This window comes from Mustela lutreola, chromosome 4 (genome assembly GCF_030435805.1).
Source record: "Mustela lutreola isolate mMusLut2 chromosome 4, mMusLut2.pri, whole genome shotgun sequence".
Lineage (NCBI taxonomy): Eukaryota > Metazoa > Chordata > Mammalia > Carnivora > Mustelidae > Mustela > Mustela lutreola.
The window spans coordinates 73,854,532-73,868,469 of NC_081293.1; the positions used below are offsets into that span (position 1 = coordinate 73,854,532).

The 13,938-nt window shown below is 48.3% G+C and overlaps 1 protein-coding gene across 17 annotated transcripts in view; it reads right to left on the reverse strand.

Moving 5' to 3' along the window:
* Positions 1-997: 997 nt before the first annotated feature.
* SGMS1 (sphingomyelin synthase 1) overlaps positions 998-13,938 on the reverse strand; it is a 267,103-nt gene continuing 254,162 nt past the window's right edge. For all 17 annotated transcript variants that reach the window (XM_059170251.1, XM_059170248.1, XM_059170252.1 and 14 more), the window contains 3 exons: positions 6,720-6,873; positions 3,310-3,476; positions 998-2,721 (listed from right to left, as the gene is read on the reverse strand). In XM_059170251.1, the coding sequence (XP_059026234.1) occupies positions 2,542-2,721; positions 3,310-3,476; positions 6,720-6,873 (501 nt within the window). In that variant the 3' untranslated portion in view covers positions 998-2,541. The remainder of the gene's footprint in view (positions 2,722-3,309; positions 3,477-6,719; positions 6,874-13,938) is intronic.

Sequence of the window (13,938 nt, forward strand, 5' to 3'; positions counted from 1 at the left end):
AAACCATTTAGCAGTTAAGAAATCAGTCTCTCAGCTTGTGATGTGAATTTCCTACAATGTGGTTCATAGTAAGAGGTGACCCGCTTGGCTTTACCAGGGTAAGCACCGATTCTCTCACTGCTGACCCTGACCCTATAGAATTTATGAACACTCACAGTATTTGTGGGGAGTACAGGGTGCTGGGGAAAAGGTAGAAACCAGAACTCCAATCAGTCCCCTCCTGCAAGACGGGGTAATTACTACTACCCTCATGGTTTTTGTCAGGCTTATACACGTAAAATGTCCTCCTCGTAAAGAGAGCCAAACAAAGGAGCTACTGTCCAAGAATTGGTCTTAGCAAATGGAAGGACAAAAACGCGCATGTCCGCAACCAGACAAGCATTATCAAGTGGACTATGATTCCCTAGAACACGAGATTTCTCTGTCCTTCCTGGATCTACAGATGGGGGAGCCACGGGATACGTCCATTCATGAACCAGGGCGGTCAGGCATGAAGTTCTTTAGTACATAGGTAGGATACAAACCTGTGGTCGTCATTTTTTTTTTAACTACTTGATTCAGGAAGAAAAGATCCAATTTTTAACATGTCCCAATACTTCATTTTCATTCCTCAAGTTTCCTTCCCCTTTGATACGCCGCACCTGCTTGACAGTCAAGGTCAGGGAAAGGCTGTACCAGCGAAAGACCCATCCCGGAATTCTGGTCAACAGGCCTCCCCAGAGGCCATCGTGCGTTCTGACAGAGCCACACGTCCAGAGCTCCGCACAGGAAACCTCATCAGCTTGACGTTGAATTTAACTCACCTTCCATTCTGTCTACGTATGTTTGCAAAGACACGAGTACGCTTTCAGAAACCTAAAGGGGATAGAAACAGAATTGCAACAGGCCCTGTCTCAGAATAAACCCTAGATCCAAAATGCAGCATTTTATCTCTGCTTTAATGACTCTGTCGACGACTTCCAGGAAGGATGTGAACACATGAGAAATAACAGCCATCTATTTTAAGTATCAGGTTTTATTAAAAAGTGCATTTTGATTAATTTATGATCTAGGTAAGCCGTTAAGATATCAGTGTACTCTCTGGAATAATAACTTTACAAATATTTAAAACAAACAAAATTTTAAAAGCCTTTTTTATTTCCTTCACCATTATTGTTTTACAATACAAATATCACCTTGTGAATTCACAAAAAAACCCTACGGAAGATAATTCTGCCGCGTAAAATACAGAATGGATATATATACTTCTTCATTCTTAAAAAACTATTTTGTTCTCCACATTGGCAAGTATAGAAGAGAATACTTCCCCAAACATACTCATGTTGGGAGTAAAACTTCGAGTTACATGCAGTTTCTGCACAAATATGTTTTAAAGAAATAGATCTCTGTTTTGTTGTTCACCAACAAAATTGTCAAGAGAGTACGGATAACTAATTTAGAGCTTTCAAGTTTTAGGTAAGTGATCATTTTCAAAACTCTCTTTTTAAAAACAAAGTATTCATGGCTGTTTTCATTGTATAGTTAAAATTGAACTACCAAATAGATGATAAAATAATTTAAGTGGTATACGTGTCATTGCCACCTGCTCACAATATGGGAACAGGCTCTGACTTTCTAATTGACTCCCCCATTCTCTAATTCATAGCGATTTAAAAACCATAAGCAGTCTTCTGATTTAATTTAGCTATAAATGCAAAATTTAGTAGTGTATACATACATTTATATTTCCATGGAATATTTATTTTAAATAAAAACATTTAAGATTGCCTACTGACCATACAATCAAGACAAGAAAGGCACTATAAACATAGACAAATTTCTCTCCCAAGAAGCATTTTTAAATTTTAACTCTCTTCTCTCCGACATGTAAAAATCTTTAAATTTGGTTTTCATAACATTATTTTGAAAAATAAAGTTAGGAAATACTTAGAAAATCGCTTTATAACAGAATCTTTTTTTTTTTTGCACTTTTTGACACACTCTCTCTGCTGATTTTTACAAAACCCAAAGTTACCGAACCTTTCTGTGTCTGTCATTTTTATTTGAATATCGGTGCAACAGGTAGAAAGATTTCAGAATCAAACCCCATTCAGGTACTTAGAAACCTTCATAGAGACATTTGCTAGAAAATGGCTTACAGCCCAATCTTTGGGGCAAGAGATATGAAAAGTATGTTTTCCCAAGAAAATAATACGCTTTATTTCCAGATGTGCCTGGAAAGACCAGAACTGATGATATAAAAGCTTACATTTATGCTGTTGCATCATATACAAAGGAACATGGTGGTCGCAGGTTATGGAAATCCCAAACTTATGAACAGGAAGATGTGTACAGTGCATGATAGGTTAGATTTTCTTTATTGTTGTCCAACGCAGGTCCTTTGGAGAGAAAAAAAGATCACAGTGCTGACCAGGTAACTCAATAGGTTAAGTCAAGGGAACTGCTGAAGGAGAACGGGGTCAGGGAGGTGTGTTCATGGCATCTTCTCTTGTGCAGTTCTAGCACTTCGGACAGCTCCTCGCTTGCCCGCGTCGGGCGCCCTTACGTGTCGCTCACCAAGCGGCTGTACTTGACTTGCCTGCCGAGGTGGACGACCGGCCAAGGGAAGGGCCAATGGTACGAGCGAGGCACGATTCCTTGGACATTCTTTTCAAAGTACTGGAATGGCCTGTACCACCACACCCTAGCCAGGAGGTTCATCTGGGTAGCTTCTTTTAGCACCTGGGAGAAGGACAGGAAACCCAAGTCAGGGGCACACGCCACTGCCCCAGCCCCAAGAGGAACACGCATGCTCCTAACCACCCTCCACCTGGAGTCTGGAAGGTCCCTTTTCAGGTCGCAAAGGACCCCAGAGCCGCCCCATGTGCCTGGTGACACAAGCACATCGTCACGTGCACTCTGCTAACTGGGCCCCAGCCCAGCAGGAGAACAACGCTAATTGTGCGAGTGCACGGACAACACGGGCCTCACGCCATCTCATAGCCAGTCAGGGTTTCGGTGACTTTCCTGCGATGGACATTCTGTACTCAGCTGGAGGGGGGATGGAGACTGGGTGGGCACAGCTGAGACATTTGTCCGGGTTGTGGTAAGACGGGGCATTGCGTTGGAAGGACGCCATATCTGTGGTGCTACACCCACACCTTCCCTGGTCACTTTTTATATTCCAGTGGGCCGGTATCAGGAAGGATGACCCCACCAGAGATACCGACCCCTCAGAGAGAGACCAACGCTTGTCTGTAGATGGCACATGCACCACTGGGCCTGGGGGGTGGGCAGGGAGGCTGCGACCCTATGAGAAGGGACACTCACTTGCTGATTGGCCATTGTGTGGTACCACCAGAAGAGTCTCGTGGTGATGTAGTAGGCCACCACCACGTCCACAGTGTAGTGGTCGTGTGCCAAGAGGATGCAGAAGATCCCAACCACGCTGAGAAGCCAGCAGATCCAGTGGTACCACCAGAGTCGTCGTGGGGAGTCTGCGAAGACAAGACATTCACGGTGGCCCCACTGTCCCAGCACCGCTAAGGGCACCCACCCCATTACTCAGCAACGTGGACCTCTCCTTCCAGAAACACATCATGTGGCAGCAAATCTAAGGGCTTTTGCTTCTCTGTAACCAAGGCAAGAATGGCAGCCGCGTATTTTCTGATTTGACCAGACTGTAATTAGTGCTTGCTTTGTATTATCATAAATACAGTTTAAAAGGACAACAGACAGAGGGCACCTGGATGGCTCAGTGCGTTAAAGCCTCTGCCTTTGGCTCAGGTCATGATCCCAGGCACTGGGATCAAGCCCAGCAGGTTCTCTGCTCAGCAGGGAGCCTGCTTCCTCCTCTATCTCTCTCTGCCTGCCTCTATGCCTACTTGTGATCTCTGTCTGTCAAATAAATAAATTAAATTTTTTAAAAAATCTTAAAAAAAAAAAAAAGAGACAATAGGAAGATACATCATGCTCTATCCAAAAAAAAAAAAAAAAAAAAAAAAAAAAAATCCACTGGCATTTAAGTCACTTTACTTGTGAATAATTTGGAATTAACGCTCTCAAGAAAAATCAGTACCATTGGTCCGGAGATCCTTATATGGGGACTAGGCAGTCAGGATTGACAGAACTGTCTTATCTGCTTTCCAAGCTCTGGGACCATCCCCTAACCTGGAGGTCTTTGAGATATCCATTTCTCAAATGGGAATAAGAAAAAATCCAGATGCCTGGGGATTTGGGTCCAAGTGCCTTCAAGGCAGGGCAGGGTCAGATAAACACCTGTCCATACCCTGATTTGGAAGCCCCCTGGTGGAAGCGTCAGTATCTCTACAAGCGCAGGCCTTCCAGCCTTGTATTCTTGAAGCATGGGCTGAAGAGGGTCTGACGTTTTATGCACAAACATCATCTGCATGTGATTTATCCTCCCGACCCAGGGGGAGAAAGTTCACATTTACTGGATTCTTATGGGGTCCACGAACTAGTCCTCCATTTAACCACTATTTACCAAGCATCTTCTATGTGCTTGGGACGGAGATGCTCTAGCTACGGAGATAAACGAACAAAACAGGCCAAGAACCTGCCCTGTGGGCAGATCCGTTCCCAGTAGGGAGGAGAGATGATACAGATTAATTACAGTAAATAAGTAAATTATACGCTATGTTAGAAGGTGTGAAATACCAAGAAAAAATTAAAAAGCTAAACAGGAGAAGCAGGATCAGAAGCAGAGAAGGGGACGGGAGGTTTGCAGCTTTAAAGGGAGTGGCTAGGCAGGGGCTGTCTGTATATGCTGCTTATCTTCATTCCTACCACCTCTCCTCTCCCTCAGCCAGAGTGGCTACCAGTAGTTCATTCTCAAGTCGAGGGAACCAAGCATTAGAGAGGTCAAAGGTGGGCCCCAAGGTCACAGAGCTCATAATAGCACCAGGACTCAAAATCCATGATTGTGACACCTGCCCCCCACCCTCCGGTCTTCTTCCCAGTCTCCCAAAAGGGCACCCTGGGTTTCCTTCAAGGATAAGGCTTAGCCTCTACTGCAGTGCAACCAGCAGGGGGCAGGAGCGCTCCCCCCAAGTGCTTACACCAGGCCTACCGGCCCCTACTTCCAAGGCCAGCTCACCCCCCCACACACACAAGGGCAAGATGGCGCCTTGAGGGTTCGAAACAGAAGCTGTGAGGATTGGTCACATGCCAAGAGTAAGCAGAAGAACACCTACGTTCCCTCTCCCAGTGCCCTGAAGCACATCTCCTGCCCTATCTTCCCTATCTCAGTTTAAGACCAAAGCTGGCCTAGGGCACCTGGGTGGCTCAGCTGGAGAAGCATCTGCCTTCAGCTCAGGTCACAATTCCAGGTCCTGGGATCCAGCCCCATGTCAGGTTCCTTGCTGGGAGGGGGAGCCTGCTTCTCCCTCTGCCTGCTGCTCCCCCTGCTTGTGTGCTCTCTCTCTCTAATGAATAAATAAAATCTTAAAAAAAAAAAAAAGACCCAAACTGGGCTCTTAAGCCTTGCCTCTTCAGTGGTTTCCCGTGGGCTCTCCGCTGACCTTTCTTCATTCCCTCCACATCTCACCAACGCCAACACCAAGGGGTTCAGGACACCCCACGTCTTCCCTGGATTACGGCAGCAGCCCGTACCCCATTCCAGCCCTGCTCTCCAGCCCGGCCTCCTCCACCCACCCTGCACCCGTCCCAGCAGAGGATCCCCCTTCTCTGAGGGAGAAATGGGACGGCATGGCCACTGTGTGTGAAAGAACCAAAGTTCAGACTCCTTCTCGGGGTTCAAGGTACGCTCCGTTATCTGCTTCCTACTGATCAGTTCATCTGTGGCTTCTCACTACTACCACTGCTCTGAATTCCAACCACACCAACGCTTTGAACAGTGCCACACGCTCACTCCCAAGACACGTCCAAACTGCAATGTGTGCGTCCCTCCTCCGAGGTCTGGCAGCTCGGGTCTCCTCACTACTCTTCATGGAAACTGCCTAATGCTCATGGAGAGACAGTTTTTAACAGTAAAATACTGAGAACACCTGCAGTTTCTACAAGGAGAAAAATAAACAGCCCATGGTTCATTAGGATGAGCCAGAGCCTCATGTCCCACCTACATCACCGCAGCCAAGACAAGTGGAGAAAGACCAGAGAGGACACAATACCATCAAGCAGATGTGACAAACCATCAAACCATGACACGCAAGCACCAAAACATGATGGAAACGACAGAGGAAAACAGGAGCGGAAGGAACGAGAGACCATCATCACCTAGTTACCTTCTACTGGCTTTTTAATGGGTGAAGCGAAACAAATGGCAAATGCTGCTGTTTATTAAGTCTGAGCAGTGGGCAGGGCATGGTATTATTTTTTCTATGTCTCATAATAAAATATTTTAAGTACTTTTTTAAAGGGAATTTCTCATTCAGTGCCTGCCTCAGTTAGTGTCCCGACCCCACGGCTTCTATGGGGGACGTCACTATGCCCCTCCCGTCCCTGCGCTTAGCAGGGAGCCAGGACCTTGAGAACATCCAACCCAGCCCAACACTGGCTGCCTGTGGTCCCAGGAAGATGTCCTTCTTGCTCCTTCCAGCAGCTGGAATGCACCCCCAATGTTACTCTGACACCTGAGGGAACAAGTCACCCCCTCCAAACACAGACAGGTCACTCTGGGGGCCACTGGGGGGACACGAGGGGCTGGCCTCCCATAGGAGACTCCACAGAGACCAGGGGAGATGGCAGGGGTCATGACTTACACTCTTTGATAAATAAGTAGGTGAGCGTGAGCATGACAGTGTGCCCGCTGTACAGGTAGTCCCCACACATGTTGTGCGAGCCGGTGATGGACAGGCCGCCACCGGCGATGAGCTTCATGATTCTCCGCAGCTGCGCTTCCCAGTCTCCAAAAAGCTGGTGGGAGAAGAGAAAACAAGACTCATTACTGGTCTGCATGGAAGCGTACCATGATGGCTACCGTCAGGAATTAGGCTTTGTGACACGGTTATTTCTAGTCAGAAATACAGGATGTGGTCTCTGACTTTGTTCTCCTGGCACAACCTTGGGAATTTCCTGACATCAAGGTGTCTTTCTTCGGTTACTCCCCACAAGCCCCTTTCTGCACATCAGCGTGCACATCAACGGGGTGACTCCAAGCCCCCAAGAAGGGGGGCTGGATGCCAGCAGAGCCGACCAGACCACCAGGGGGCTGGACCTCCAAGGAGCGGGGAGGAGCTGGAGGCGGAGTTGGTCACCCATAGCCAAAGGCCTCCTCCACCAGGCTTACAGAATGAGCCTCTACAAAAACCCAGAAGATGACGGTTCAGAGAGTTTCCAGGTTGGAAGAGTCATAGTCATAGACATAGGGGTCTGGGGGAAGCGGTGCATCCAGAGTGCAGAAGCTCTGAACCCCTTCCCATACACTTCGCCCAGAGCATCCTAAGTCACATCCTCTTAAAACACACTGGAAATCCGGTAAGTTAACATGTTCTCCTGAGTCCTGTGAGCAACGTTTAGCAAATTAATCAAACTGGAGGAACCTCCAATGTATAGCTGAGGGGTCAGAAGCCCCAGGGACAGCTCAGACTTGGGACAGGTGTCTGAAGCAGGAGGCAGGGACAGTCAGTGTGATATGGAGCTCTGAGCCTCTGGGACCTGATGCTAACCCCGGGGAGGCAGCTTCAGCTGTCACAGAAGTGCCCAGTGTGGGTGCTGAGCACAGAGGAGACACCCAGGAGCTTCCTGCCTTCAGGAGCTCACACCGATGGACACAAGACCCCCCGTGAAGTCTGCTGCTCAACATCCGCTGTTCTTCAGACAGCACTCAGGAGGGGTACAGGCCTTGGGATGAAGCAAGTGGCTTCAGAACATTCCTTAGAAGCTACTAGCACTTTCTACAGCACATTTCAGCAGACACTAACTCAACTTTCAAAATCACACTGACAGAGGGAGAGTCACTGACGGATATACTACCAAAAACATCTGGGAAAACGTCCGGTACTTGGCTTGGGGACAACTGTTCCGCTCACTCAGCGGGAGCGCTGGAGACTGGAGCCCTCATATGCAAGAAGACTTCGGTTTACGATACTCGGTGGCCCAATGGAGACACGGGACTGAGGTGGACATGCGTTCAGTCTTCTCACGTAACGTGGGTAGAATTGCACGTTCTTCCCTTTCCGTGAGAGTGAGAAGAGTTCACACATAACCCACCGGTCTCCGGCACACGTCTGGGCCGCACAAAGGAGTTGTCAGTGGCTTCAACGACTCACTGCAGTTTTTATTTGCTCTGTCGAATGAAATGTGTGCTTGCCTGTATTTTATGCTTGTCAGCACACTTTTTAAAAGTCTGGTTAGTTGCCCAATTTGATGACCATGATCTTTTCCAGCATCTCACTGATGGTATTCCAGGCTTTGGGAAATATGTGTTTTATTATAATTTCCCTTTAACAACATGTATCCGGATTTCGAGTTAGGAGGGCAGGTCAAACACACCCCACAGAAGGTATGGATTTCCACATCCAGAAGGTCAATGAACGTGCAGTTCGACAGCAGCAAACAGACCTACCGCAGGAGACCCTAATGCCTCCAGAAGTTAAAAACAAGCTTCAAGCAAGCACCAGGAGTTAGGCTTTTCCCAAAACAATACTGGAGAACAGAAGGTTCTGGAAGAATGCCCCCAAATTCTGGGGGACAATGATTTCCAACTTAGAATCCTATACCCAGCCATATTATTAACTGGCCTTACAGTGAAGGATAAATCAAAGTTGTTTGTGCACACACAAGATTTCACAGTATCTACCAACTACGGACTCTTGTTTTCAGGGAATTACAAAGATATGCTCGGTAAAGCAAAGGAGTAAACGCAGAAAAAAGAAGAGACAGGACCCACTGGAATGTCAATGAGGGGAGAGCCGAGGGGCTGTGAGCACGGACAGCACAGGGGTCAGGACGGGAGGGTCATCCTTGGGGAGGCGACACCAACAGAGTGTTGTCAACCCTTGCCTCCAACAGTCCTCAATGAAGAGCCCCCACGTGGCAATGACCGTGCACACAGACCACTAAAAAAACAAGAAGCAAGACAATCAGTAACACTACAGGAACAGAAAGTGGGCAGAAAAGTAAGTACAGGAACTGCATAAGTAGCCAACAAAGAGCATTTACACACGAATAGTGCAAGCACCGACTGAGTATGGAGCTAAATCGGAAGAGAAAACTAGGGGCGCCTGGGTGGCTCAGTGGGTAATCCTCTGCCTTCCACTCAGGTCACCATCTCAGGGTCCTGGGATCGAGTCCCACATCAGGCTCTCTGCTCAGCGGGGAGCCCACTTCCTCCTCTCTCTCTCTCTGCCTGCCTCACTGCCTGCTTGTGATCTCTGCCAAATAATTTAAAAAAAAAAAAGAGAAAAGAAAAGAAAAAAAAAGAAGAGAAAACTAGATGGGGAAGAGGGGACAGAAGTGTGATGGCCCGTGGGGGCACAGGGCAGGGCAGAAAAGGCGCCGAACTGGGGCTGGGGCCCTGAGGAACCTCAGTCCCGGCCTTCCGCGTAGGTCAGTTAAGATTGCCACCAGAAAAACAAACAGAACTGCCACGTCACTTACACGCGCACACACACACGCACACACGCACCTGTAAGAGTGAAAAAATATGAAGGTAACCACTACCAGATTCAGTTAAACGAGCTGCAAGTGCGTTAGGAACATGGGCTGGAGTTGGGTCAGGGTTGGGGGGGCGGCTAATGTTTTTCCTAACAACTTCTACAGAACCATTTTATATTTTAGATTGTATACATGTATAAACGTGCTGACATTTTTTTAAAGTTTAGATTGAAAGTTTGGCCCAGTTCTGTCACAACAATGGCTAAAGAGGAGAATGATGGTCAAAAAAGCTTAGGCAGCTTTTCATTTTATATTATTTTAGCCTATCCTTCTAAAACTTTGTTTGTTACACTAGAAATCCTGTTTTCAGGTACCATCACCCCATAATGTGCGCTCCCGTTTTAGCATGAAAATATTTGAGGGGAACCTGTACGTGTAGGGAAGAGGGAGACGTTATAAGTAAAACGTAACACCAAGAAAAAAAAAACCCAGAAATTAATGCTGCATTTCTTACAAGTGCCCTTAAAACTCCTAAGCTTTCTTTTAAAACTATCCTTTCATGTCGGTCAAGTCTCTGTGAGAGGGCCAGTCTCTTTAAGCTTAGTGGGCAACAGGAAAAGAAGACAGGTGGTTATAGCCATCATTAAAAAAATTTTAATGATGTTTAAAAAAGCAAACTAAAAAACAAACTGCAAAACAACGGCAGCAGAAACAAGTTACCATCTTTTCCCTGTGCATCACACACATAAATCAAGTGAGAATCAGACAGGTGGGAAGCACAGTTATCAGTGGACAAAGGGGTATGAGCCGCTGGAGGCAGATAAGTCTGTCAAACAAAGAGAAATACAAATGGACACTAATGGGAGCTCACTGTTCCCATGCCAAGTTAGTGAAGCTCACAGAAGCCGGCCACTGCGGGGGCAGTACAGGGTCACCCACCTCAGATGGGTGGATGAAGAGGAGGGGACACGCTGGCTGGGGCTGCCAGAGACTCACGGGAGCAGGCAGATGGGGCTGGACCAGTCTAAGCCACAACCTCCTCACCCACAGCCTGGGGACTCACAGCTTTATTATGATTGACGAAGTCTCCCGCAAAACTCATCATCGTATCGACCAGCAACCTGAAAGGCACGGCCTGGGAGCCCCATACACGGCACGGCTTCTAGGAGTCTGCCTCCAAGATACGACCTCAAACAGGAGAGAAAGCTTTACGCACAAACACTGTGATACTATTTATAAAAGCAACAAACTGGAAATAATCCACCCAGTAAAAGCTATTAACTAGCTGACCCCTGGCTAGTCCAAGCCCAGGCCCTGCCCATTCTGAAAACACCAGGAGTCCCAGGAAATAACTCTGGGATACACAGAAATGTACAGAATCTCTGGGGATGCACTGGGCTTGCACTACAGGGACTCAAAGGCACCGAACTAGGCTGTACTGCCTTTTTTTTTTTTTTTTTAAGATCTTTTATTTTTCATTTGAGAGTGAGGGAATGCGCATGAGCAGAAGCAGCAGGCACAGGGACAGGAAGGAACAGACTCCCCGCTGAGCGGGGCTTGATCCTAGGACCCTGGGATCATGACCTGAGACAAAGGCAGACGCTCAATGGACTGAGCCACCCAGGCCCCTGTAACTGCTTAATAAGTTATGAAAGAGTAAGTTTACAATGCCTGTCAGTAGGTGTATTTCACAAACATTTTCTCCTATTGAGGACAGCACAAGACATTTGGGATAATCAACTATGTTTTTTTAAAAAGTCTAGAATGTACATTCCATACGTTCACAGGTTTGCAGAGAAGATGGTAAAATTCCTCCCAGTCTCTGTCCCCAAGGGACTTCTACTCCTGCTCCTTGGGCTGGAAAGAGACGGACTGTTTTGGAAGTCTGCCGTTCTGCGGTTCAGGTGGCCTTGGCGTGCAGGCGGGACATATGGGAGGAAAAAATAGGAAACTCATGGCTTATCTCTCCCACTTCTCATTTTAGTTTCCTTCCCCAGTCTGCCTGCTACTATCTTTCAGAGTCCTCAAAACACTGCTCCGTACATTCTGCCTAGTGGTTTTGACTTGGATTCCAGGGGAAGAGCGTGGAGTGTGCGCCACCACGAGTCTGGCTATAACACCCCCCTCCCCATGAGAAGGCTTCTGAATGTTCACTTATGAAAGCAGAGACATTCGATAGGACAGTCACATGATCACTTTCTTAGTGGACACTACAAAGCTGTGAAAGGAGATCTCAGATCTATACCACTACATGAATTATGGTCTCCTGGGGACAGAGAAAGGTCAGTTTTTGGTAAAAATCAAGCCATTTTCTTCAGTATCTAATGAATGGCTCAAAAATTAAGTAAACTGGCCAAATGCTTAAGCAAGAACAAGGCAATGAAAGAAAGCCTAGGCAGGAGAGGCTTCTTACCAACACAGACCACTAGAGCACAGTTAGAAATTGGGGAGCCTTTGGTTTGTAAAAACAAACAAAAACATAAAACCCCCCACAAAACCCAGTGTTCTCTTCAGTGCCGAGTAACACAGCACACTGACGGTAACTCGGTTTGCAGATGGCCCCGCGGACTGCATGTGGAGAGCAGGGACACGCAATGAGCTTCACCTCCTACTGGCCCCAGAGGGGAAACCTGGAGCCAAAACCCATCCAACCACGCTGCATAGATCAGTGTGGCTTTGGTACAACTGTGATGAAGGGTTAAAGGTGAGCCGTGGAGCACTTTCCATGTCCCCTCCCTACCCCTTCCCCAGCAGCCCTGGGAGGTCAGCACAGCTGGTCCTATTCCCTGGCTCCTGAGAGCTGGGGCTGGGAAGGGGACCCAAGGTCCCGGACACCATCTGCGAACCTCTGCAACACTGTACCCCACCCACACCCTGTTGGGCTACCTTCATCTCCCCAGCTTGCACCAACCAGGACTTGGATCTACATGAAGTAACTTCCTGGAGCAGCCTGGGACTTCACAGAGGTGACATCCTGCTGTCATGCCCCACTCAACAGTCACAACCAGGCAGCTCTCTCCCCAAGTACACATTCATCCATTCAGTGAATCCACCTGCTATCACTCAGGCAAGGAACTTTCTGTCTTATTCCTGAAGAACAACCTCACCGCCACACAGAAATCTATCTGTGCGCAGAGAGCTGCTCGGAAACAGGCAGACGGCAGTCCGCACCCGCTAAGGAACCCAGCCTCGAGGAACAGAGGGACCCGTGGAACTCCACGTCCAACCCGCCCTGGGCAGCCTGCCATGGAAAGGCACACACTGCGTGCTGCCCTCACGGGACAGGGAGTGTGTTCATGAGCCGGACAGATGCTCTGGGGACCACAGCGGCCACATCATTTCACACCTGTGCCTCTCACCAGCTCTCAGACTGCCTCACTCTTGCCTGTCAGGGAGTGGTGGGGTGGTTTTAAGTTAGAAGACATATCAGCTTTTGCCTGTACAGAGACTCCAACTTTACGACAGTTTTCCCATGAATTCTCTCGTCCTCTCCTCCCAAGGCTGTCAGGTGGTTGGTGCGGAAGTTATGTCCATTTTACAGATAAGCAAATAAAGAGAGAGGCTCTTTCTCCATTTCATGCAGTGAGTTGCCCGGGATCAGATCCAGATCCTTCCTCTCACCCCAGCAAGCCTGCCTCTGCGTCCCAACAGAGAGCCCGCTGTTGCTGCAAACGCCTCACCAAGTGACGGAGGCTGAAGGTATCCCCAGGCTACTGCCATTCTCCCGAAATCCATCCGCTTCACAGGCATCACTGAGATGTAGGTGCACACCACTATTTGGTAATGATCCGCCCCCCCTGCCCCCTCTCGGCCCAACCCAACCACTGAGTGTTTTTTTTTTTTTTTTTCCTTTTAAAAAACTTCCCCATTCCTACAGACGTTATTCTCAGGGAACTCTTTCCTGCACCAATGATGCATTTCCCACCTCCTCAAACAAGGTGCTCCCACCTGGACTTGAACTCGGCTTGCTCTGCTCTGCCCCATGCTCCAAGTGTCTCCAAGTCTACTGTCGGGGAGCAGCGAGGAGCGCACAGCCCACCCAAGACACAGGTCAGGCTAGAGCGTCCAGGGGCTCTGGACAAACGCTCTGCCCATTCTAGCTTCCCATTTCTCCCACCTAGGGGGTGGCAAGAACCACGCCCCCCTTCCTCGCCCTCAGCCCTCACCACCCAAAGTGACTGCTGACATCATCAAGCACTATCCCATCTGACGGCAGCAACCCAACCCCAAGCCCTTCAGGGAGCGCTCCATGCCTGGTAGCCAGCACGGGAAACTGGGACGTGCTTCCCAAACACGTGGCCCTCCCGGATTCTCACCCGGGGTCACGAGAAGCTTTTCTGAACTCCTCCTCCATGTGGGAACTACCTCATTCCTGGGAAGATT